Source organism: Lissotriton helveticus, chromosome 4_1, assembly GCF_964261635.1.
Source record: "Lissotriton helveticus chromosome 4_1, aLisHel1.1, whole genome shotgun sequence".
NCBI classification, from domain to species: Eukaryota; Metazoa; Chordata; class Amphibia; order Caudata; family Salamandridae; genus Lissotriton; species Lissotriton helveticus.
The window spans coordinates 139,178,907-139,205,313 of NC_136063.1; the positions used below are offsets into that span (position 1 = coordinate 139,178,907).

Consider the following 26,407-nt stretch of genomic DNA (forward strand, 5'->3'; position numbering starts at 1 on the left):
TTGTGGGCCTCCCGAGACGGTGCTCTGTATCTGCAGTTTTAACCTCCCTTCACTGGCTGCCGGTCAGACAGAGAATTAAATTCAAGGCACTCTGTCTGACATTCAAGATCTTGAAATTTTCGTCACCTCCTGCCTTGGTGGGTCTTGTCTCCCCGTATGTTCCCAGGCGGTCTCTCAGGTCGGAATCTCTTCATCTAGTGAGTGCGCCTAGATTCAGACTGAGTAGGATGGGCGGCCGTTCATTTCGAGTCATGGCGGCTGGATTATGGAACTCCCTTCCTGTCCACATCCGTGCCCTTAATAGCCTGACTCTTTTCAGACGCGCGATTAAAACCTATTTGTTCACCTCTGTTGACTGATCGTGTTTCTTTTCAGCGGTGATTTGTTGTGTTGTGGTACTGGATCAGGCGCCAGGACGCCCCTTCGCTGGGGCAGCTGTGCGCTGAATAAAAGTTACTAACATAACATAACATTTGGCTTGATCCGTATGTTCTTCATTACTCTTCTGGGTACATCCTTGATCACTCTTTGGCTTGTTTCACAGACGCTTGATCTCTCTTTGACTGGGTTTGTGGGTTCCTAATAATTCTTCTGGTTTTGTCCTTGATTACATTTAGCTTTTTTTCTTTTCTCCTCGGTCATATTTTGGCTAGGTCTGGGAAAATATAGCAATATTTATAAAATGCCTTGGTTGCAATTACAAAAACCTCTCTATCACGAATAACCATCAAGATCAAACTGCTTTGTGTTGTGGGGCCCATCTTGGGAAGCCTGTATCCCTTATTCTCCATCCTGATGTAAAGGTATCCTAACTGCAACTGCATCCTCCAAATCTTTTCTGCCATAAGACATTGTCCGAGTCCAGCGGTGGTCAGGCAGATGTTCATCCAGACCAATGTACAAAATGTCTGTAAGGTCAGCATGGCCGTCTGTAACTCTCTTTATGTTCCTTCCTTGCAGTGTTGTATTGATGACTTTGAGGAGATCGTGAAGCTGCTGCTGGAGGCCGGCGCGAACGTGAACGCGTGTGACAGCGAACTGTGGACGCCGCTCCACGCCGCTGCCACCTGTGGTCACCTGCACCTTGTGGAACTTCTCATCAAACAGTGAGTGTTATTCATTGCTTGGCCATACTCTCATAACTTAAGTTTCTGTTGTTCATGGAGCGCTGAGTCTTTTTACGGTACCGCGGCCTGGACATGCATATAGTTGGCATTTTTTTTATTATAATAGTTGTATTGCGCTAGCCAGAGCTACCTTGAATCGGAGGTTCTCTTTTATTTATTAGTTGTTTTTTTTATTCCTGACCTGTCGAAAAAATGTAAACTTGTTGTCTTCCTGGATAAATCTATCAGTATGTATGTACCCACCCTTGGAGAAGTGTGGCTCAATGGTTAGAGCGGCAGACCCTGATGCAGAGGTCTAGCCTGGGACCAGGGTTCAATTCCCCGCCTCGGCGGGTCTTGGGCTCAAAAATTCCACGGACCTGATAATTCTCGCCTCGGTGCCTATTCCAATCATGGAGTCCCACTCTGCAACTCTGGACAATAGCTTGCTTAATCTCCACAACGGCCCCCACAACGCTAAGGATGCCTGGCCTCCACCTTGGGGGTGCCCAGGAGTGGACACCTCACAGGGAAAGCCAGGATGGGTTCCACAGCGGTATTCGTACAAGCGCCTTGAGACCCTTGCGGGTGAGTAGTGCGCTATACAAGTATCGATTTACGTTTACTTTAGTCTAAAATGAATGTAAAAACTTTACTGCGTTAAAATAAATCCAATCCAATCCAATCCAAAAATTCTTTATTTCGGCCTCATGGGCCATAAAAGAAGCAATAAAAATACATACAGATAAAAGACAATATATACAATAAATACCAACTGGACCTGCAGTGTTTAGAGAAGCGTGGTAAAATAGATTAAACAGACATTTTCTTTCTTATTATCCATGCTGCCATTAGGAATTTGGAAACCGCAAACACAATGTGGCCCAGGGTATTAGTTTTCAGCACCCTGTAGGCTTGTAAGTAGTTACTGAAGCCCAGATTCCGACAAAGAGGGGCTAACCAGCGCCTCCTCGGGCTCCCGTAGGCATGGCAACAAAACATTATGTGCAAGTCATCTTCTTCCTTAACTTTACAGCATGGGCAGAGCTTGTCGCCCCCTAGCGACCACTTATGGGTAAAAACTTTAGTAGGGAGCGTACCAAACCTCCATTGCAGGAACAGTTTCCTCGCCAAAAGAGGGTAGATAAAATCCATAAAAGGTTCAAAAACAAAAGAATTTTTGGAAACAATAAAACATCCTGTCAGGGTGCCACTATCATATGCACTGTCCATGTCAGCAAGGGTTTTGTTCTTGTAAAGCTGTGCCAGGGTTTTGCGCGGAATCCTTCTACATCCCTGAGCTGGGTCATCCCATAGGTCTGGCAAGTTCAAGCCGGAACATTCCGATTTGATAAGTGCCAGCCAAGGGATCTTACCATTTACATCCAGCCTCAAGACATGTATGAGGTCCTGCCTATAGTGGTGCAGCTCCTCAGTGGACCATAGCCGATGCCAATACTTGACCGGTTTCGACCGCAAGTCCTCTGCGATTGACGGGAGACCCAGGTCAAGTCTTAGGGGGAGGAGTGGTGTACCCTGCGGAAGAGCAAGAAGACGTCTAAGGAAACAATTTTCCACCCCTGCCATGACCTTCCCAGCTTTATGGCCCCACAGCTCACTGCCATACAAGGCAGCCGCCTTCGCCTGAGTCCTATACATTTCTAAGGCCGGGCTGACAGGCTTGAAGGTGGACTTATTAGATACCCTCAGGAGTGCGCCCGAAAGCTGGGAGAGTTTCAGCCTAGATCTCGCCACCTGGGAATCCCAAGTCAGATTTTCTTGAAGTGAGACCCCCAGGTATGTAAAGGTAGAAACCCTTTCCAGACTGGTTCCCTCGAGTTTTGGGTTGGGTCTGGTCCTGGTCGGAGGGTTGAAGATCATGAACTTAGTTTTTTCTGTGTTCACCTCCAACCCGTGTTGTCTGCAAAAGTGACCAAAACCATCCACAATCCTCTGAATCCCCATGGGGGATTTGGAAAGAAGGAGGGTATCATCGGCAAACATAATTGCCGGGACCCTCCTTCCTGCCAAAACCGGGGCATCATTGTCCCCGACAGCGTCAAGGTGTTGAATGACGCTGTTGATGTACAGACAGAACAGTGTCGGAGCCAGAACACAGCCCTGTCTGACACCTCGGCGGACCGGGAATTTGCCCGAGGGCTTGCCATCCCTCCCACACCTTACTACCGCAAAGTTGTTCTCATGCAGTCTAATGATGATTCTAAGGAGGTGGGGGGGGACTCCTAGCTTCTGCAGAACCTCCCATAACTTCCCCCTCGGGACGAGGTCAAAGGCTGACCTCAGATCCACGAAGACCATGTACAATCGGCCTCCCTCTAACGTAACCGTCTTCCAGTACAGAAGAAGGAGGCGAAAGATTTGATCCATGGTCGACGTGTTCTTTCTGAAGCCAGCCTGTAAAGGGCTCAAGATGTCATTGGCCTCGACCCAATCTAGGAGATGGTCCAAAATGAGGCGCGCAAAGATCTTTTGGGGCACATCTATGAGGCTTATAGGCCTGTAATTGGAAGGGAGCAGAGTAGAGCCCTTCTTGTGGATGGGCACAATCTCTGCCCCCAACCACGACCCAGGGATCGCCATACCTCCAAGAATGGCATTGAATAGAACAAGAAGGTATGGACCCCAGATATCCGGGTGATGCCTGAATAGATCCCCGGGTAGCCTATCCAGGCCTGGCGCCTTCCCCACTGCTAGACGTTCTATGGCAAGCTCCACTTCCCCCAGGGATAATTCCATTCCGGACTCCTCAGTACCTAGTTGCATCTCCTCGGCCGGGCAGGAACTGGTATCTAGGTAGAGAGCCCCAAAATGGGACTCCCATACCGCAGGGGCTATGTTAGGCTCAATCGCTTTACTAAGATTCCCTGACCCATTATTTATAAGTGCCCAAAACTGCCGGGGATCCCTGGATTTGAGGGCCTCATAGAGGTCCTGCCAGTACTTCCAATCCCACTCGGTCCTTGCAGCCACCAGCACTGATTTATGGTGGTTCCTCAGGTCACGCACTTTGGCCTTATCTGACCCCTCTTTTATGGCTGCAATAAGGTCAGATTTTGCTGACCTGCAGTCTGGAGTATACCAAGTGGGAACAGGAGTCCTTTTCTTTCGAATTGGGACCTCCGGATGAAATACCTCGGCCAAGTCCCTCACTAAAGCCTGGTGAATGTTTCCCAGTTTCTCAGAGTACTCAGCGGTTCTTGGTTCATTCAGGAGGGTCTCAACCTCCATGAGGCTAGGGAGCGCCAGCTCGTAAAGTTTCTTAATTGACTCCTCCGAATTTACAAGCTTCCCCCACTTAACTCGGCGCCTATTTGTGGTCAAGAGCAGATCCCCCGTATCAGCACCTTGGCCAGCTGGGGATGAGTCCGTCAAGGGCGAAGGGCACAGAATATTTAAACAGAGAGCGTTATGGTCGCTGTCTGTCCTGTTGATAACCCTAAAGTCCCGCACTTTGGGCCAGAGTGAAATATCCACCATGATGTAATCTAGCCTCGACTCGTGGCCCCTCCTGTTGAATGTACACATCGAGGGGGTATCGGAAGGAGTACGACCGTTACACGCCCTCAGCGCGCCATTCAAAGTAAGGGACATGAGCTGTAAGGCTAGAGGGGACCAGGCTTTAGGGTGAGGGGAAGAAGAGGGTGGAACCCCCCAATGGTCGTCCTCGGCCGTAAGGGCACCATCGAGTAAACCTTCCAGGGGTTCAAAGTGGCAATTGAAGTCCCCTCCAAGTACCACCTTGTATTCACCCGGAAGTTGACCCAGGAAGGAAGCTAGATCATTTAAGGTAGGTGATTCACTTGACGAGGCAACCGGGCGCGAGTAAACGTTGACAATGACCCACGGAGTTTTACCAGGCCAAGTGAGCCGCACACACTGGATGTCCTGCGAACACGTATGTACCCGCTCCGCCTGACACCCAGTGTGACTCGCAATCCAGATTGCCAACCCACCAGATGGCCTCCCCCTCCCAGCCCATGTGGCAGGGATTTCAAAGACCTCAAACCCTCTCCTGTTCTGAGCGACCCTCGCCCAAGTCTCCTGAAGGAGAACAATGTCACATCCACCCACCAGGGAGTCCCATTCAGGAGAGCCCTCCTTGTTCGCTATTCCTGCCACATTCCAGGAGAGGATTCTCAATCCTGGGTCAAGTGGCAGGCTGCCCTTAGCTCCAACATGAGATTGCAGGATAGCGTTGGATGAACCGACGTCAGAGGCGCCGGTTCCGCCGACAGTGATGACGGCGCGGCCATCCAGCTCTGCTGCCCCAGCTTGATGAATGTGAACTAGCCCGGTGTTAGGTGGGGGACTCAGTTGGCACAGATCATCAATCGTATCAGCCCCTCGCTCATTAACATCCTGGAACCGGGTTAGTTCCGACATGGGGATCACACCCAAACCCGCATGGCTTTGCGCCCCATCCACCCCATTTTCATGTCCGGACAAGATTGGCCTAGTTTGTGGTCAATCAACCTGGTCCAGACAGGAAAACCTGTTATGATGGGTGAAGTTTACCTGAGCAGTTGGCAAGGAGGGCCTTGGTCTGTAACGGGAACCATCTACGGCAAAGCCCACCCTGGTCCATCCTTTCTCACTCCCTCCCACCGTATTGCTACCACTAGGATAGAAATAAGAAAGGGGTACAAGATCGATTGTGGACTTATCTGGCCTTACAAGCCAGTTGCAGATGTAATTAGCAACATGCGGGCTCCGGAAACTTAAAACGATACAGTCCCCTGACCTGTTCTTTTTGGTAGGGCCAATCCACGGGATCCTCCTTACCATCAGAACCTCACCCTTCAAATTTGGGGGCAACGGCCTATTGATGCTGAGCCAGCTTATAACCTTATTACGTAGGGAGTCTTGGGACTCCCTAACACCACCAGCTAGCTCAGGAACTCCCAACATGATTGCCGTGTATGGGACAGCCTCTGGGGGCAGATTAACCTCCCTGCGTCTATCTAGGGGAGGGACACAACCATCACTTCGGGAGTTTGTAGGACCCACTGTCGCCCTTGTCTGCGGCACAGGGGGTGGCTTGGATCTCCTGGGTGCCGGAACAGGGGGCCCAGGCACTGAAGGTAGCAAAGTGCGCGTCTGGGAAGTAGACACACCATTTGCTCCAGGCAATGCCCTGCTTGAAGCCTGTAGTGATGCAGAAGGAGGTAGACTGTCCCCAGATGGTTTCCCGGTGGCTACAGGGACATTTGAAGCTAAGTCAGGGCTACTCCTAATAGGAATGTTTCCCCGGGACTGAAGTAAGTTCTCTATAGCCTCTAGTCTAGCTAAAATGGGGGTTAACAGGTTCTTAATAGTGGCTGTGAGGGAATTTATTACTGTATCTGAACTATTAGATGATAGCCCACCAAAGATAAATGGGCCCGCCACCACTGGTGATAACACGGGAGCTGGCGAGGCCCCAAGATCCGACCCAGAACCAGGTGAAATAAGCTCAGGGGAGACCGAAATGTCTGTACTGTCTTCAAGTGTTGATTCAGATGGAACAAATTTTGCCCTTTTTGCCCTCTTTAATTCGACTGGCCTTTTCCTTTTTAAGGGCTGGGTCACCCCACTGTCAACAGGGACTGTTGTCAAAACCACTTGACCCGCTTCCAGCGTGGTTAAACCCATACTATCCAGAACAGCAGGGTGGTCGGAAGTCCCCGCTGGCCGTGGGGAGTCACGATCCCTCTGCGTATCCGGAGTTCTTAGCTGCCGGAGTACCGACTCGATAGTCTGGTCGATACTGTCCAGCAGAGACATGTGGGTAGCGTCCGTAGTGATGGGTGTGCTAGCATCATTTGAGGCAGATTCCTCAAGGTCCAAGAACACACTTTCGGGACCCGTCTCAAGGTGCGAGTCCGTGGATAAGTGACACTTACTGATTTGGGAAGTCGCCTTGGGGAAAAATTTTTCCAAAGTGCTTGTGCCATGTTGTACCGACTTGCTCCTTAGAGCTCTGGATGCCATAACGAAGTAATTAAGTAAATGGGGTGCAAATTAGCGGGGGCGTTAGAGGAGTGGCCCGGTCCGGTCTCTCCCGGCCTCTAACGGCCTAAAACGGCCCGCTCTTTGCCCCGGTGTCCGCCCCGCGCGCGTCCCGCTGCGCGTCTGAGGCGATTCTCCTAAGTATAACAGGGGGGCGTGGCACTGGGAGGGGGCGCGAGGCGCGGCGGGAAGAGGAACCAGCTGGCGCTGCCAGATGGACTGCTGATCCTCGCAGTCCCGCTCGCCTCCGCCTCTCACCTCCGCTGCGGCCGGTCGGTCCAAACAACAGGAATCAACAGGAATCCCCAAGGTATGAGCGTCCAATCACTCCTGGTGCAAGGGAAGCAGGCAGCAGTTCAAACTCCTAGCGCGAGCGGCACCCGCGCAGCGGGGGCCGCGAGGAGTAAAGTACACCTTCAGGCAGGGGGGCGTGGCACTGGGAGGGGGCGCGAGGCGCGGCGGGAAGAGGAACCAGCTGGCGCTGCCAGATGGACTGCTGGTCCTCGCAGTCCCGCTCGCCTCCGCCTCTCACCTCCGCTGCGGCCGGTCGGTCCAAACAACAGGAATCAACAGGAATCCCCAAAGTATGAGCGTCCAATCACTCCTGGTGCAAGGGAAGCAGGCAGCAGTTCAAACTCCTAGCGCGAGCGGCACCCGCGCAGCGGGGGCCGCGAGGAGTAAAGTACACCTTCAGGCAGGGGGGCGTGGCACTGGGAGGGGGCGCGAGGCGCGGCGGGAAGAGGAACCAGCTGGCGCTGCCAGATGGACTGCTGGTCCTCGCAGTCCCGCTCGCCTCCGCCTCTCACCTCCGCTGCGGCCGGTCGGTCCAAACAACAGGAATCAACAGGAATCCCCAAGGTATGAGCGTCCAATCACTCCTGGTGCAAGGGAAGCAGGCAGCAGTTCAAACTCCTAGCGCGAGATGATGATGAATGTAAGCTCGAATATCATCAGTTACTTTCTGGTTAATATTTAACATAAAACTCAATGCAAAAGGTAAATAGTTGATACAAGTTGACCCAAGGTATACACAGAGAAAGGAATGTAAGAAACTCAAACTCATGAGTGTGCACGGCAACCCTTATTCATCCATGTTACATTAACCAACACAGAAAACCATCTAATGACGAGATTAAAAGAGTTAATTATTGCACAAAAGCAGCATTTAGCTTTACAAAGCATAGAAGCGGTGTCTGCTTCAAAATTCTTAGGGTGGCAAAAATATTGACAACTAATTTATGTAAGAACAGAAACGACTGCTGAAAGTGGAAATGGCCACGTCTTTGTTATTTAAAGAAAAGAGAAGCAATTCAAATTTAATGAACAATTTAGAGTACTTTTATCTAATATTTGCTCATTATATTTATATTAATTCTTTCTTCACTCAAACAACATTTTTGAATCACAGAATAAGGTTTCCTCTCGTAAACCTGTGGTAGATGATACCAACCATATTACCGGCCGAAGCTTTGCTTTATATTTTTATCTAGTGCATTAAAAAATAAAAGTGATGGATGGAGGGCCTGAATTTATCTCGCCACTGGCGATCAAACAAGCAGCATCCCAATCTATTGTTTTTTGCCCACCATGCCACCTAGGTTTGGACCCAGCCATATGCAAATCAGTCTTGACCCTGTGCCTCATGGGAACAGTCCAGCCCGAAATGCTAGGCCAGGTCCTCCCTGGACTGGAAACAAGCAACCCAGGATGGGTTTTGCCCTTATAATGGGCTCATCAGCCAGGTATAGCTTGTTTACAGTGAGTAACACCAGAGGCTGAGATTAATCCAAGCATTCCATCCAACGCTTTTTGTTTACTTTAGTGTGTCGCCCTAAGTGGGAAGGGAATGCCCAGATATGGCTCCAGTGCACACTGTCACAGGTACCAGTCTATGCCCGGCTGATGAGCCTAACTAGGGCGAACCCTGTGCTGGGTTGCTTGTGCTCAGGTAGGACCTGGCCTGGCAGTTCGGCTTGGCGTTATCCCATTGGAGCAGGGTCAAGGCTGATTTGCATACACTGGGTCGAAACTGAGGTGCTGTGATGCGCACAATCACAATGGATTTGGATGTGACTTGAGTAATGACCAGTGACTTAGATTAAATCAAACATTCCATCCATCACTTTTTGTATGTTTTATATTTTTTGTCTGGCATAAAAGTAGATATGAATATCCCTCCCCAACAAATATTTAAACATTCGCTGCACACTCACTTCCGGAGTTGTCCAAGCAAAATGATCTGTGTGACACAAGTGTGAAAATCACTATAAATAGTGACCGGTCTGCCCAGGGTTTCATTTAAGACCTTTTGGACGTGAATACTGTGGATTGTATTAGCTGTAGTTATGCATCGCCAACCTGTGCCGACCCAGCCCGTCGCACAGGTGATGAATTACCTTTGAGAATATAACATCAGTACAGTCAGAAACAATGACCTTTGCACCCACGGATCAGAGGTCAGGAGGAAGCCCTTTGCAAAGCTGCAAACTGATGGCCTCTTAGTCCCTGGGGACTCGAGGGAGAATTCCCACGTTGTTCTCTTTCGGTCACGTGAGAAGAAAGGGCGATGGCGACGCTAAGGGGGTCAGGCGGGTGGGTATTGGCCGTAGGGTACTTTTTAAGTTCCACGGTCTCTGTCTGGGCTCCGGCCGTGCACAATAAACTAGTTTATTAAGTGGAACGCCCGATTCGGCGCCTTCACCTTTAGGCATCAATGCGAGAGGGCCGGAAACTGGGTGGAAATACCAGGCAAGAGTTACCAGTACCTGCTGGTTGACCCTCCCCCTCCCGACTTCAGTTGACGACTATTACTTAATTCCGGCCTCCGAATCTGGAAAACCCAGTGTCGTACGGTGTAACCTTTGTGGTGGTGGGTGGGGGGTGCAGAGTTGCTTTTGCCTCCAGCTTTCAGGCAGCAATAAAAATGTCAAGATAACTCATGAGATTAATGTTACTGCTAGAGAGAGATTGGAGTTTTGTCTCGTGGTATTTTTCACTCGCCATAAAGTAGGGCAGAGGGTAAATGTGCCTGCTGCAAAGAACAGATCTGTATTGTACGTGGGCAGCTGAGTGGATTAGTAAAGTCAGCATTTAGCAGCTCTTTAAAAGAAATGGAATGCATGTGAGAGAGGGGATATGGAGAGATGAGGGGTACTTTTGCTGTGTGGTAGTGGGGAAATCCGAGGTGGTCATGGGGCAAGGGCAAAAAAAATGGTCGCACTGGCCATCACCAGCGCAAACTGGCCCATTCGTCTTATTTTGAACTTTGACACGCGCATCCCTCAGTTTGCCATACCTGGTGAAAGTCGTAATCAGACGGGTGGGGGCGGGGATCCCCCAGATTCCTCTGTGCCGAACTGCTGATCTGGACCTTAGTGGGCGCAGTTTCTTGCAGAAGAGTTTTTGCAAGAAAGAGTGCGCGCAGTAACTTTTTATTTTGTCAGGAATTGCGTCCTACAAGTAAAGCTGCATGCTAAAATTGATAATTTTTTCAAGCTGGGCGGAGTGCAAAGTTTGCGAAGTTCGCATAACTTTTAAGTGTAAGGCATAGAATGTTAACAATGATTTTTCGCGGGTATCGTCCTGGTATCAGCTCTGAGAGTAATGACGCTGTAAGGACCTGTTATGGTATAGAACACGGTCCGCGTGCAGCAGAGATGAAATGTCTCTGGAGCCCGCCCCCTCTCTGTTGAGGGTTCTCACTCTTAACTACATGCACACAGCAGAGTGACTATGGGAGGAACACACCACTTGCACCTGATAAACGCTGTAATGTACGCATGCGTACACTGCACGTGAGCCTCAAAACCACGCGTAGGTACAGTCTGCGTGTGTATGTTGCACGTTAGGCGCTCACAGCTTCCGAACAGGCCTGTACCAGTGAGGGTCTCTTTGAGAGTGTCGAAGCAGTGGCCAATGACATGACGCGTGCATTTCGTGTACACACTCAAAGCAGTAACTTAGTAGGTAATCACACACTTTGTGGAATAGCTGCTTACAAGGACTTGTATTTATGGCCCTGAGAGAGCACAAGTTTGAAAAAATGTATAAGTACGCCATATTTACAAGCACGTAGTTAGTTAACATGTACTTTGCACCAGAGTGTTTATATTTAGAAGTGAAATACACCGAGTGTCTTATATTCAGTGGTGAAATGCATAGAATGTTTAAGTAGAGTAACAATAATCATAACTGTGTGAGACTAATGTAGAAATGTTTGGGATGAATATGAAAACCTCACGTTCTCATGTTAAAGGAATAATGTAAGAGTTGAATGTAACTCTAAAACCCAGTATTTTGTGTAGGCCTCATGGCAATTCACAAGCAAATCTAAACGTGCTGCTAAAATAATGTGAGACAAGGTTGACATGGTTCTTTCAAAATGTACTATTGAACTTAGGGTTAAAAAGTATATGCTTTATAGATGTGTTATTTTAGAAACGTATGCTAGTTAAGAATGTTTGCTGTTTAAATCAAGTTAACGTTTTAAGAGTGCAGGAACCTGCTGCATGTAAATCAAGTAGGCCAGAGCAGATAATGTCATGTAGTTTAAATCGTCATGTGCTCGTTAGAGGAGAGGTCGTGAGGTGTCCAGTATGGAGCTCTGAGAGTGTTTTATGGCCTAAGATATGGTGAAGTCTGGAATTTGAGGCCCACTGCAGGACGAGCTGTATGCAGGTGCGAGGGTCCTAATCAGCTCGAATGAAAGGGACTTTGTTCAGTGGCGCCTTGCGCAGGCCTGTAGGAGTTTCCAGGAATTTCAGGGGGTATCAGCGCACTGAAGAAGAAGCCTGGGAACCAAGGTCAACTTTAACGAGGGTCTTCAAGAGTACCATCATGGAGTTTGCCGCGGAAAGATGTACCACGTGAGGGGCGTCCCAAGGGGCGTTTCTATTGGAAATGTGATTTGGTATTAGGGAAAGTGACCCGGGAGGAGAGCAGAGCAGATGATTTTGGGAGCCTAAGGAAGCGGATGGGTAGGCAGATAGGCTGATCAGGAGAGACCCATTATCTGAGAAGAGACAAAGAGAAGTGCGTGATCTTCTTAGGAAATCACCACGGCTGACACCTAGAGGGTTAAGATCTTGCTAAGTAGGGATGTCATTTAGTGTAGTGTAGGGACAGACTAACCTTAATTTTCTTTTCTGTAATGACTTTGAGGTTGCAACTTGTATTCATTTTGGCAACGCTCATGTTATTAGAGCTTGTACTTATTATTTTGTTCTTCAGACTCAGACTATTCAAGAAGTTCATGTTCATAGTGATACCGATATACCTTTTGAATCTCATTTTGAGAAGTTTGTATCTTCAGTTATCTTTGACTTTATATTAAATCTTTAAAACTTAATTTTGGTCAGTGGTCATTTAGAGTGGTGTAAGTTCTTAAATTGATTGTTTATTGTGAGATTACCTTTTACTCAAGACAGGTACCAACGATTCAGTCGACAGGAAATGGGATTTGGTAAGATAATTAGTAACCAGTAATCCCGCGTTAGCAGTTGGTAGCAGAGTGAGGATGGTTATCTTCTTGAGGAAGGTTAATCTAGAGAGGTTAGTTTACCCCAAGGCCCGAGACGTCGAGAGACGAGCAGCGGAAGAATCGTGTGCCGAAAGGTGCAGACGGTGCGAGAAAAGCAGCAGTATCGGAGAGTGAGTATAAAAAGGGTCATGCGTGAACAGATTGCGGTGTTTTGTGTGGTATTTGTATTGTAATGTCTTGCGGAGTTGAATGCCTGTAGTGTGAAAGAGAGAAGGTTGTGAGCGCGCGCAACCTGGTAAACTGGTAACCTGGTAAACGGGTGAACTGGTGAAATCTTAAGTTCAGGCCAGAGCTTAAGTGGTTTTGGGTGTATCGAACATCCAGGGTAGTTGTCGACCATAGTACGGAGGTCACGAGGTACCATTGACCGCCGTGGATCCAAGATAGGGGGAGTGTAAGAGTGAGTGTATGAGTAACGGACGCTGGTCGAAAGTTACTGCGTGTGAGTAACCTATCGGAGAAGGCGATTGTCTGGAAGTAAACGGAAAGACATTTCGCCAAGTTAGGGTGACAACTACAGAAAGACTGTGGGCGTACAGTCAAAGAAAGGTGATCGCTTGGACGGAAGTAATCATTTTTCAGAGTATGAATGGGATGCGTGCATGACCGAGGAGACGAGCTGAGAAAGGAGGGGAACTGCTGCGAAGGGGGACGGGTGACGTCGGCTAGAGCCGCGCTGTGATTGAGCGGTTGGTGTGACGTTAGCTAGAGCCGCGCTCTGGTTGGGCGGCTAGAGTGACGTCGGAGGAAAGTCGCGTACGGATAGGCCAGTTAGTGAAAACGGCGCCGAGATTGGTGGAATATCATCAGGAAGTAAACAAACGCGGAGAAAAGAGAAATTATGAAGTGTTTTAAGTGTTTGAAAGGGATTTTTAAACGTAAACGAAGTGAACATTATTACGGGGAAGAGGCTCCCCCAGAGGGTACGCCAGCTCATTATATGGCAACGAATGTTGGGCTGCATACGATATTGTGGATCGGGGCTTGGAATAAGCTTACGGAAGGAAATGAGGAAATGCAGTTCCCGAAGTACGGGACGTTTAAGTTAGAGGTGTTACATCGGCTAAAAGCAACCATGTCCTCATTGAAACCCTCACCTAGACCAGCACAGTTTGAGGCTCTTAATGCATGGATTAAGGCTGCACACGACCGAAATTTGAACAGGCGTCAACAAAGGCTGACGCGATCGGTAAGGGCAGTGCGAGATTCCAAATGGGATGAGGAGGAAAAGCGTTGGAGGGTACAGACTATTGAGGTGGAGAAAATGTATCCGATGAGGGAGGTGTCAGGAGGAGGAAACCTCATGGAAGAAGACGAGGAAAGCGAGTCGGAGGACAATCTGATAAACAGATTGTTAATGGATAGACCACCTCCGAGAGTGGGATTGATAGAAGATAGAGGGCTCGCAAGGGAAGATGGGAATGAGATAGAGGGGTATACACCACTCCCTATATCGGAATGGACACCTAGCAAAGGCGGAGAAACACCTCCAAACAACACTGTACAGAGTGTAGTGGGAAGGTTTGTGGTGCAGAAAACGCCAACCACAGAAAGGGTTGAGTCTGTGGGATTGCCAGACGCTCTTCAAGTGCCTGTTACCATAGGACCCATAGTTTCGATCTATAATTCTGAGAGAGATAGAGGGGAACAACAAAGGCAATTGGATAGGGAAAGGGTTGAGATGGAAAGGAGGAATAATGTGACGAATGCATGGAAACAATTACCAGGTTCGGTAACGTGGAACACCCCATTAGACACAACTGTCGGTCCCAATTCAGAACAGGGAGGTCCGAGAGGACCAATGGATCTAAGGGGACCGCGGCCAAGATCTTTTTCAGAGTTAAGAGCTGATTTGAGGGAATGGGACGGGTCCATAGTATCTCCGAGTAACAGGACAAGAACGGAACCAGAGTGGGAAAGCAGGGGTAACGGGACAGTATCTCATTGTGGGGCCAGCGAGAGTAGTCAGAGCCGGGAAGGCCAAAGTCAAGAGAATAGAGGGGATGCATGTCCTACAAATCAGAGAGAACAGCCGGAACAAAATACTAGGATTGTAGAATGTGAGGAAATGTCCCGTCTCTGGGGGAACGGAGGAGATGAGGCGGTACGGGCTTTCCAGAATAGGTTTAGGTGCCTTCATCATACCCTTGGGGAAGACGTTCAACATTGGAGAAAGGAGAACAGCGATAGGTCCCGCCACGCCTCGAATAATCAGGAATCACAGGGAAGTAGGGAAGAAAGAGGGAGTAATAGAACCTCTTACCCTCTATCCCGTGAAACTAGCCAGGATGGAGAGAGAGAGGCTGGGAGACATGAAGGAGTGTTTCACCACCCACCCCGAGAAGATGGAAAGGCATGGGACTTAGAGAGATGGGAACAGGGGAGGACTCCCTATAATTCACCAATACCTAAACGTAGATCTCGGAGCTGGGATGGGAGAGATGCAGATGGAGGAGCTAAATTGAGTGTCTTGAAAGCTGAAATAAAGGCAAAAAGGCTTGATGTTACCAGTTTAAAATCAGATGTTGATGAGATAATAGATGGAACATTGCCTTTGGAAAGGATAGAATTGTATGAACAGGATGAGTTATTGTTCATGGCAAAGGATATTACTAGGAAAGCTAGAGCGTTTCATGAAAAACTGACTGATTTGGCAGACAAGTATGCCGTGGATTTGTCTAGGACAAGGGCATTGCAGAGCAACCACAGATTACAGTACGCAGACCAAGATCTAGATGAGAAGAGAACTACTGGATTAAAAACACACATAAGAGAGTTGGTAACAGGGATAAGAGTGTGGAGAGAACTGGATAAATGGGAAGAAAGGTGGTCGAAAAAGGGCACAGTTAGGCGAAGTACAAATGTGATGACCCCTGAGGGAAGGGTAATGCAGATGGAGGCATTCCCTTTGCGAGAAATATCAAATGGAAATTATGTACATGTGCCCTGGAGTAGAGGAGACTTAGCCGCATTTACCAACTCATTTCCGAAGTTGCGGGACAATCCGGTCGAGTGGTATAAGCAGGTACAGAGGTTTGTTAAAATCTCGAAAGTATTGTGGATAGATTTGAACACGTTGTTTGACATCGTGGTCCCATCTGATTTGTGGACCCCGTGCAAGACTAGTGTCGAATGGCCAAATGCTGAACCATTGAGGGATGTTCGAACAAATGGACCATCTGAGATTGTCATGCGAAAGTATGAAAGGGTAATAGCATGGCTGAAAGATAAGGTACCACCACAGGATATAGATTGGGTAAAAATAGACCGAACAAGGCAGGAACCCAAGGAGACAGTTCACGAGTTTTATGAAAGATTGTTGAAAACATTCAAGCAATACAGTGGACTAGATGTAATGGATCCCAAAGACATAGGGCAGTTCGTGTCAAAGTTTGTCTTGGGGTTGAGACCTGATATTTGTTTGATGATACAGCAACATTTAATCTGTTGGCAGAACAAACCACTAGATGAGATTTTACGATATGCGAGGTACTGCAGTGACGAGATAGATTCTAAAGCCAAGAATCTAAAGGAGAAATTGATGGTGGTGCAAATGCAGTCCGCTGGGAAGGGTGGCCAGCAGAAGCAGGGGATGGGACGAAAACCAAATGGTCAGAACAAAGATAATGAAGAAGGGCAGAGACCTAGGATAGACTTTGCCACTTTAAAGAAAACGACAAAGTGTCATCTGTGTCACCAGGTGGGGCATTGGCGACGCGAGTGTCCCTTTAACCCTGAAAACGGAGAGCAAGAAGTAGAAGAGCAGGTCCAAGAAGACCCAGTGCAAAAAGTGACAGTCCCAAGCAGTAAGGTGGCCAAAGGGGGGACTTCGGCTCCACGGGCCCAATTCCCACAGCCACCGAAGATAACAGCTGGAGGAAAGGTCTTTAAACAAATGCCTCTGTTTATCGAGGAAGAAAAATGTTATTACATTGATCCATTGACAGGACAACGGGTGAGCAGTGAAGAAGACTGTACCCTCGGGGCAGTTCTAGAAGTGGATCAGAGAGGGCCATTTGTTGAGGCAGAAGTGGCAGGGTGTCCCACTACGTTCTTAGTGGACACTGGAGCTACTCGTTCGACTCTGAGATCAGCGGTAGTTCCAGACTTGCCAATGTCAGGGGAAACAATTCAAGTGGTAGGAGTCGCAAATAAAAGAATGACTAGTCCCTTGACAGAACCAGTGTCTGTGAAAATTGGAAACCACATGAACGAACATCAGTTTGTGGTTTGTGACTCGAGTCCGGTATGTCTGTTAGGTAGGGATTTGTTATGCAAATTGAATTGCACCATATACTGCACCCCACAAGGAGTGGAGGTACAGACTACCGACGATGATGCTACCTTTAAGGTGGCCAATTCAAAATTCTGTGTAGAACTATATCCTACTCTGACTGTAGAAGATCTTCCACAAGACTTAAGAGATGCAGTGGCGTCAGAGGTGTGGGATTTCACAGGAGAAGATATAGGATTGATTAAAGGGGTAGAACCGGTAAAAATTCTGGTAAAACCAAATGTTGAGTTTCCAAGAACGCCTCAATACAAATTGTCCCAGGAAACGATTGCGGGAATAAAGCCTGTGATCGAGTCAATGATACAGCAGGGAATACTGAAAGAAATCGTGGGCAGTCCTTGTAACTCCCCGATTATGGGTTTGCAGAAACCTAGTGGGAAGTTTAGGATAGTTCAGGATTTACGAAAGATTAACAACATAGTCGTTTCATGTTGTCCCGTGGTACCGAATCCATCAGTAATATTGTTTCAAATACCATGTCAAGCAGAATGGTTCACAGTGATAGATCTTTGTCAGGCTTTCTTTTCAATCCCATTGGATGAAGAGAGCAGGTACCTTTTTGCGTTTAAAATGGAAGATCGCGTTTTAACATGGTGTCGAATTCCACAAGGATTCACAGACAGTCCATCCATCTTTAATCAGTTGTTGAAGAAGAATCTTGAGAATCTAGTACTGCCACAGAACTCGGTTCTGGTACAGTACATAGATGACCTACTTGTTGCGTCAGAAACAGAGGAAGCTTGTAAAGTAGATTCAATTGCCTTACTGAATCATTTAGCTGAAAATGGACATAAGGTATCTCCGAGCAAGTTACAGTATTGTCTGACAGAAGTACAGTATCTAGGGCACAGGTTAGAAAAAGGGAAACGTAAGGTGTCCCCAGAGAGGATTGAGGCGATAATGAAAATGAATGCGCCTACAACTCAGAGAGAGGTTAGAATGTTCCTAGGAATGGTGGGTTACTGCCGACAGTGGATAGTTAAATTTTCACTGAAAGCAAAGCCCTTACAGAAACTGACGCACAAGGAGGTGAGTGATCCGGTACCATGGGATGAAGAATGTCTGGTGGCGTTTTTACAGCTGAGAGACGATTTATGTCGTGCTCCGGCTCTGGGAATGCCAGATTATGAAAAGTCATTTTCACTCTATTGCTGTGAGAGAGAGGGATGTGCTTTGTCAGTCTTGGCACAGACCCACGGTAATGCCCGTAGACCAGTTGCATATTTTTCGGCTACATTAGATCCAGTAGCCGCAGCGTTGCCCGGATGTCTCAAATCCGTTGCTGCAACGGGTGTCAGCATTGAAAGGAGCGAGAGTATTGTGATGGGACATCCAGTAGTGGTGTATGTACCACATTCAGTTGAATTGTTAATGACCAGGACGAAGACGCAGCATCTGACCAATAGTAGGCTCACGCGTTATGAGCAAGTTATACTTGCCGCAGAAAACGTGACTCTCAGGAGATGCTCTGTCTTGAATCCTGCTACTTTGATGCCATTACCTACTGTAATAGAAGGCGAAGGATGTGAAGACCACGATTGCCTTGATGTGACTGAACTATGCACGAAACCCAGACCAGATATAGTGGATGAGCCATTGTCTGACCCCGATGAAATTTACTTTGTTGATGGCTCATGTTTAAGAGACGATACTGGTCGGTTAAGAGCAGCTTATGCTGTTTGTACCATTACTGGAGTTGTGGAAGCCGCTTGCCTGGAAGGAGTACATTCCGCACAGGTAGCAGAGATTATTGCCCTAACTCGTGCCTGCATAGCAGGAAATGGAAAGAGAGTCACCATCTACACGGACAGCCAATATGGTTTCGGTGTGGTTCATGATTTCGGGCAGTTGTGGTCTCAGAGGGGTTACATGACCTCCTCTGGTTCGCCCATTCGAAATGGAGAATTTGTGCGATTGCTGATAGAAGCATTACAAGGTCCTGTTGACATTGCAGTGGTGAAGTGTGTAGCTCATACTAAGAATACAGATTTTGTGTCACAAGGTAATAGATATGCTGATGAAGTCGCACGCTATTGTGCGGAACAAAGTTATTCTTTCTCAAAGGTGGAAATAGAAGGTGCAGAAGAAAAGACTGAATTAAGTATGATGTTAGAAACTGTAGACACTTGGGAGGATTTAAGGATAATGCAGGAGAACGCACCTGAAACAGAGAAAAAGGCATGGGAAATAGCAGGCTGTGTGCGAAGTGAAATGGATTTTTGGGTTTCAGCAGATGGGAGAGCTGTGTTACCTGAAGAATTAGCTAATCCCATGGCGAGAGAAATACATGGTCCAGTACATCTAGGAAGGGATGCTATGATGAGAGTTTTTAGGCAGACTTGGTATTGCCCGAAATTCAGAATAGCAGCAGAATCAGTATGTAAGCGATGTGTTACCTGCCAACAACTGAACGTAGGCAAACGAACACCAGTCACACTGAGTCACATTGGGAGGTCGGGGGGGCCTTTCAATAGAATGCAACTAGATTTCATCGAAATGCCAAGAGTCAATCGCCTTCGGTATGTGTTGGTGATTGTATGCGTATTTTCCAGATGGGTTGAAGCGTACCCTACACGTAGGTGCGATACACTCACAGTGGCTAAATTGTTGCTCAGGGAGTTGATACCGCGCTTCGGGGTGCCTGCCTCTTTGGAATCGGACAGAGGAAAACATTTTAACAGCGAAATAGTGAAGATGTTGTGCTCCACACTGAATATCGATCAAAAGCTGCATTGTAGTTATCGACCAGAAGCTTCAGGAATTGTGGAACAAGTGAATGGCACTTTGAAGAATAGATTGGCTAAAGTAGTGGCATCCACATCTTTGAGTTGGCCAGATGCTCTTCCATTGGTGCTCATGAGCATGCGCAGCACGCCTGATAGGAGGACAGGTCTCTCTCCCCACGAGATCCTGATGGGGAGGGCCATGAGACTTCCTACAGTTCCAACTACTGCTCTATTGAATATTACAGATGATCTGATCTTGGATTATTGTAAAGGACTGTCTGACGCCATCCATTCTGTGTCCCTTCAGGTGCATGCGGCTGAAGTTCCAGCAGCGAGGAACCTGTGTCATGACCTGAACCCAGGGGACTGGGTCCTGGTTAAAAAACACGTCCGGAAGAACTGCCTAGATGTTCGCTGGCGTGGGCCCTTTCAGGTAATCCTGATCACGAACACCGCGGTGAAGTGCGGGGGGCTGCCAAATTGGATCCATGCATCCCATACTAGAAGAGTTCCAGCACCTCTAGAAGGAACAGCTCCCATCCCAGACGAAAGCCCGGAAGTGGAAGAAGAGTCGCAAGAAGGGATTGAGGCAGCTGAGGAGGTGTCGGAAGAAGTTGGGAACGCATCGGATTCAGAAGAAGAGCGAAGGCAGGACGGCAGTGAGACAGAAGACGCAACTGAAGGAGAGAGCAGAAGTGAATACGACTCAGACTCAGATCCGTATCGGAGCGACCAAGAACCAAGTGGGAGGACAAGGAATAGGAGAATAAGGCTTGGAGCTGCCACTTGGCCAGCAAGAAGAAGAAGGCTAAGTTTGAGGTCGGCCCAAGAAGAAACGCTTACTCCTATATCCGAAGACTCAGATCCAGAAGAAGATATCCAGGATCAAGCCGAGGAGGGTCTTAGGAGATCAAGTAGGGTGCGAGTGCCTAGCAGAAGATACTCTACTCCCGATTGGACCTACCTCGTTGCAGATGTCTGGGAGACACAGAACAGGGAGGATCAGGGAAGTGGAACTGATCAGAACTGACCCGATCATCACAGTGCAAATAAAGTTTCTACTGCCGGGAGCGGAGACCGAAAGGTTGCTGACACTCAACATCGTTCATCCTGCTCTCCTGAGTGGAATAAGAAAATTGCTTTTAGAGACAGTTGAGTTTCCAGTTTGCTGTTCACGATATCCAATATTGGAGGGAACTCTTCTTCGTTTGGAAATGCTTGAGCGAGTAGTAGAAATGCTAGGAGCGCTTATTGTTGTGGATTAAAACCATACTACGAATGTCTTCAAAGGGGTGCAGATCTGGAAAAGTGAAGAAAGTGATCTTGATTAGAACGGACCCCTTTGTAATTGTGGATATAGAACTGATAGTACCAGGATTGGAAATTGAAAAAACGCTAACTCTCAATTTCGTCCGTCCACTTGTCTTGAGCGAAATAAGGAGAATAATCCTAGAAAAGGTTGACTTTCCATGGTGTGGTACGAACTGTCCAGAACCTGAGGGAATGATACTTCGGATGGACGTTTATGAAGAAGTAGTGTCACTCCTTGAGTCATACATAACTTCAGACGAAAATAAGACTTTTGAAAAGAAATTGTAAACTTGTTGCAAGATAACCTAGCGCCGAGTGGAAGAAGAAAAGTGATAGGGGTTTCATTTTAGTGGATGGAGAAGGGCTAGGGTTGTCTATTTTCTACTGGACTTTGAACTGTTTTGCGGAAATAAATTGTCAAGCTTCCAAGTGTTCCAAGAAAGACATTGCAAGAGAGAAAGACTTTGTTTGAAAAGAAGAGGAAGTGAATGCTGGAAGATAGTCGAAAACTACACTGTTTGAGAACATGGAGGCTGGCAACCCGAACCGCAGGGCAAAATGTATAGCTGTTACATTTTTAGGAGTAGTGGTTTCTCTTATAATTTTAGTGGTAACTGTTTCATTCCTAGCGGGACACGAAGGGGATGGAACCACAGTTAAGGAGGATAAGGGAGTGTCAACACCGAGAACTACCATTATTAAGGAGAAGGGAAACATCAATGAGAAAGACAAAGCGTTGTTAGATGCAGAAGTAAAAAGGTTACACATGGATGAGTCACAGGGGAATTACAAGTCAAATGCTTATGCTAAGTTGCTTTATGAATATGTTGATGCCATGGAGGTAAAGGACTGTTATGTCTGTATGCAATTACCAATTTCGGTGGAGGAGGGTATCAAATATCATCATCTCCCGTTGACATATGGAATAACGTGCAGTTTATTGTTAAGTATGTTTTATGGACGAGACGGATTTGAGTATTACTTCTCGAATTTCAACTCGACATTGCCAGAGGTTCCGAATTTCAAGCATTTGAACAAATGGGACTACTACAAAAGCGAAGACAGGTTACACAAATGGTTTATTCCATGGAGAACGTTAGATACTTCACATGCTCGAATAAACAATCTGACTTGTCAAATATCAGAAGTTGAGAAAAAGTTTATAGCACAGGTAGATACTAGATACAGGAAGCAGAAGGTATTGAAGGCATCAGGACAAGGAGAAACAGATTGGACCAAGGAGGAAAGGGCACAACAACGAAAAGGTAGTATTGGTCCAATTGCTTTGGATAAGGAGAAACGGGGGAAACTGTGCATTCACAGGAGTTACTCCTACTATGAAAACGTTTATGTAGGACAAGTCAATTGCGAACATGCTTTTCAATTGGAGTACTACTCTAAGAACTTCATGAAAGGGATGCAAGCAATACCAAATGTATATTTTGTATGTGGAAGATATGCCTATGTGAAGTTACCAGATAATTGGTACGGATCATGCTATCTGGCTGTTGTCTTCCCTAAAATATATCATGTTGAGAATTTAGACACGCCTAAGAAAGAAATATCAACTAGATGGAAGCGAGGGCTGGGTGCAGCAGAAGTAGTTGGAGATGTAATAGGTGCTGCATTCCCTTTCTTAGGATTGATAATGAATGACATTAAGATCAGGAGGTTAGCTACAGTCGTAGATAGACTATCTGCCAGTACTGCAAGATCCTTGATGCTGATAGAGGGGGAGATGCAATCGATTAGGGCAATGGTTCTTCAGAACCGACTTGCTTTAGATGTTCTGTTAGCAAAAGAGGGAGGAGTCTGTAGGGCCTTGAAGGTACAGGAATGTTGTACTTACATTCCAGACAATTCAAAGCCTCTAGAGAAGTATATACAAAACATCACTGCCATACACTACGAAATTGAGGACCTGGCAAAGGTAAATGTGTGGGAAAAAGTAGGCCATGGAATGGGTAAAGTTGGAAGTTGGTTTGCCAACTTAGGAAAGGGTATCGTTTGGTACATATTGAAACCCATCATCATAGTAGTGATTTGTGTAATCACTTTGTGGGGATTGGTGCGTTTGTATCAATGGTATAGAGCAAATAGGTTACAGAGAGCTATGAAGAAACAGGAAGAAGAGTTGACAGCGATGCAGGACACTCAATATAAGAGTCTGAAAGCATTAGAGAGTATGAAAAGAAGTGGTACTGCCCTGTCTTCACTTTAAAGGTTCTACATTTTTAGTGTCATGGTGATGATGACCCCTAAAGGTCATCAAAGGGGGGACTGAGAGAGCACAAGTTTGAAAAAATGTATAAGTACGCCATATTTACAAGCACGTAGTTAGTTAACATGTACTTTGCACCAGAGTGTTTATATTTAGAAGTGAAATACACCGAGTGTCTTATATTCAGTGGTGAAATGCATAGAATGTTTAAGTAGAGTAACAATAATCATAACTGTGTGAGACTAATGTAGAAATGTTTGGGATGAATATGAAAACCTCACGTTCTCATGTTAAAGGAATAATGTAAGAGTTGAATGTAACTCTAAAACCCAGTATTTTGTGTAGGCCTCATGGCAATTCACAAGCAAATCTAAACGTGCTGCTAAAATAATGTGAGACAAGGTTGACATGGTTCTTTCAAAATGTACTATTGAACTTAGGGTTAAAAAGTATATGCTTTATAGATGTGTTATTTTAGAAACGTATGCTAGTTAAGAATGTTTGCTGTTTAAATCAAGTTAACGTTTTAAGAGTGCAGGAACCTGCTGCATGTAAATCAAGTAGGCCAGAGCAGATAATGTCATGTAGTTTAAATCGTCATGTGCTCGTTAGAGGAGAGGTCGTGAGGTGTCCAGTATGGAGCTCTGAGAGTGTTTTATGGCCTAAGATATGGTGAAGTCTGGAATTTGAGGCCCACTGCAGGACGAGCTGTATGCAGGTGCGAGGGTCCTAATCAGCTCGAATGAAAGGGACTTTGTTCAGTGGCGCCTTGCGCAGGCCTGTAGGAGTTTCCAGGAATTTCAGGGGGTATCAGCGCACTGAAGAAGAAGCCTGGGAACCAAGGTCAACTTTAACGAGGGTCTTCAAGAGTACCATCATGGAGTTTGCCGCGGAAAGATGTACCACGTGAGGGGCGTCCCAAGGGGCGTTTCTATTGGAAATGTGATTTGGTATTAGGGAAAGTGACCCGGGAGGAGAGCAGAGCAGATGATTTTGGGAGCCTAAGGAAGCGGATGGGTAGGCAGATAGGCTGATCAGGAGAGACCCATTATCTGAGAAGAGACAAAGAGAAGTGCGTGATCTTCTTAGGAAATCACCACGGCTGACACCTAGAGGGTTAAGATCTTGCTAAGTAGGGATGTCATTTAGTGTAGTGTAGGGACAGACTAACCTTAATTTTCTTTTCTGTAATGACTTTGAGGTTGCAACTTGTATTCATTTTGGCAACGCTCATGTTATTAGAGCTTGTACTTATTATTTTGTTCTTCAGACTCAGACTATTCAAGAAGTTCATGTTCATAGTGATACCGATATACCTTTTGAATCTCATTTTGAGAAGTTTGTATCTTCAGTTATCTTTGACTTTATATTAAATCTTTAAAACTTAATTTTGGTCAGTGGTCATTTAGAGTGGTGTAAGTTCTTAAATTGATTGTTTATTGTGAGATTACCTTTTACTCAAGACAGGTACCAACGATTCAGTCGATAGGAAATGGGATTTGGTAAGATAATTAGTAACCAGTAATCCCGCGTTAGCAGCCCTTTCGTGATTTAAATATATTGTCCTGTTATGTTTATTTACAACACGTCTAGAACCGGAAGCAGTAGGGCTCTGCACAGTGACCGGTGTGGAGTGAAACATGTAATCCTTCAGGGATGATATACTCTTAATGGGGCCTAGGCATGCGGAGATCCTGAGAGCGGTCAGTGAGAACCGGGTCTGGGCAGGAGGTGGTGATGCGCCTCGAAGAGGGGGTTCTGGGCTCCTTCCTGAAATGCAACATGATGGTGGGGCCCGGGTGGAAGGTGGGCCTTCGGCTTTGCTCCACAGTCGTGTTGTGATGAATGGAACATGTTGCACCAACTTTTTTTTTCTTTCTCTGAATTTTGAAGTTGAGTCTGGCTAGGCCTTGGCTTCTGGTCTTGCATTGACCATCACAGGGGCATCCCTAGGTGATGCATCAGGACTTGAAGAGGTGGCGGCTGGCAGCACCAGCTGGTGTAGGGCTACCAAGGTCGGTGTAATATGCTTGAACTTCTGTAGTCCCCTGGTGAGGCGCGAGGCTGCTTGTAGGAACCTGGGTAGTGTGAGGTGTGGCCAGTACCAAGTGACCTGTGATTTCTTGGTGGTGTGGTTTTGAAGAATAGGCCCATCTCAATAAAGAGTCCCGTGTGATTGCTTCCGGGTTGATGACGGCGAGTCAGGCGTGCTCGTGAGAGCGGCCTGTGTTACCGGAGAAGAGTGTGCTTGCGTGGCTGGCTTCAGGCAGGTGTGTGCCTTCTGTTCTGCGATGAATGAGAGGCGGGGCTTGAGGCAGCAGGTGTTGTTTATGAACGCGGCCTCTGTGCAGGTTGTCATGTTGACCCGTCTGTGCGTTTCTTGCACATTGTGTGCAGGACGAGGTGGTGTGTATGGAAGAAACACGTTGTTTGTGGAACAAAGCAGTAGAATGAAGTTACTGTAATTGGAGTGCATTACATAGTCCTAGAATTACGAACATTCGCCTGGGTTACGAACTCTACCTCCACAAAATGGGCAATAATAAAAAACGCGTTCATAAAGTTACTCTGGATTATTTAATTGGTCACAGACCGGATACATTTTGAGCTAGCCTAGAGGGCTAAGACACCTGAGGAAGAGGTGTATCAAGCACTTATCACGGTATAATAACACCCGTAACATAACCCTTTTAGTGGAGTGATCTATGTACATCTTGGGTTCGAATCATCCTAGAATAGCTCAGAGGGTTAATGTGCCTGCTGATTGTAGCATGTATGTGCAGGTCTGGGCCTTATGCAGCATGTCTCCCTGGGTTAATTATTTTTTCTGAGCTCCATGTGCTGCTTGCAGATCGCAGCCTAAGATCCTGGCAAAAGCGCTCGGTTTGGTGTAAAGTCACTTCAAAGCGCTCAATGTATCTGTCATTCAAGGCATAAGTGTCAATCCTTGCAGGTTTCAATCTTTCATTATTCTAAGGATGACACAATGGGGCTCGTTCGGTAGCAATGAGCTCATAAAATGCCCAAAATCCTTTTGTATTATGTGCTATTAATAGGTAACGAATACCCTGGAACGAGCTCCCTGTGAACATCTGACAATCACCGACCCCGCACACGTTCGGGAGAGACCTCAAGACCTGGCTCTTTGACTGACCCGGAGCGGCCGCCCCCTCCCACACAGCGCCTTGAGACCCTCACGGG

At 47.0% G+C, this 26,407-nt stretch overlaps 1 protein-coding gene across 2 annotated transcripts in view; it reads left to right on the forward strand.

Annotated features, from left to right (window-relative positions):
* PPP1R16A (protein phosphatase 1 regulatory subunit 16A) overlaps nucleotides 1–26,407 on the forward strand; it is a 338,867-nt gene that overhangs the window by 242,057 nt on the left and 70,403 nt on the right. For both annotated transcript variants that reach the window (XM_078686548.1, XM_078686549.1), the window contains exon 3: nucleotides 961–1,106. In XM_078686548.1, coding sequence (XP_078542674.1) covers nucleotides 961–1,106 — 146 coding nt within the window. The remainder of the gene's footprint in view (nucleotides 1–960; nucleotides 1,107–26,407) is intronic.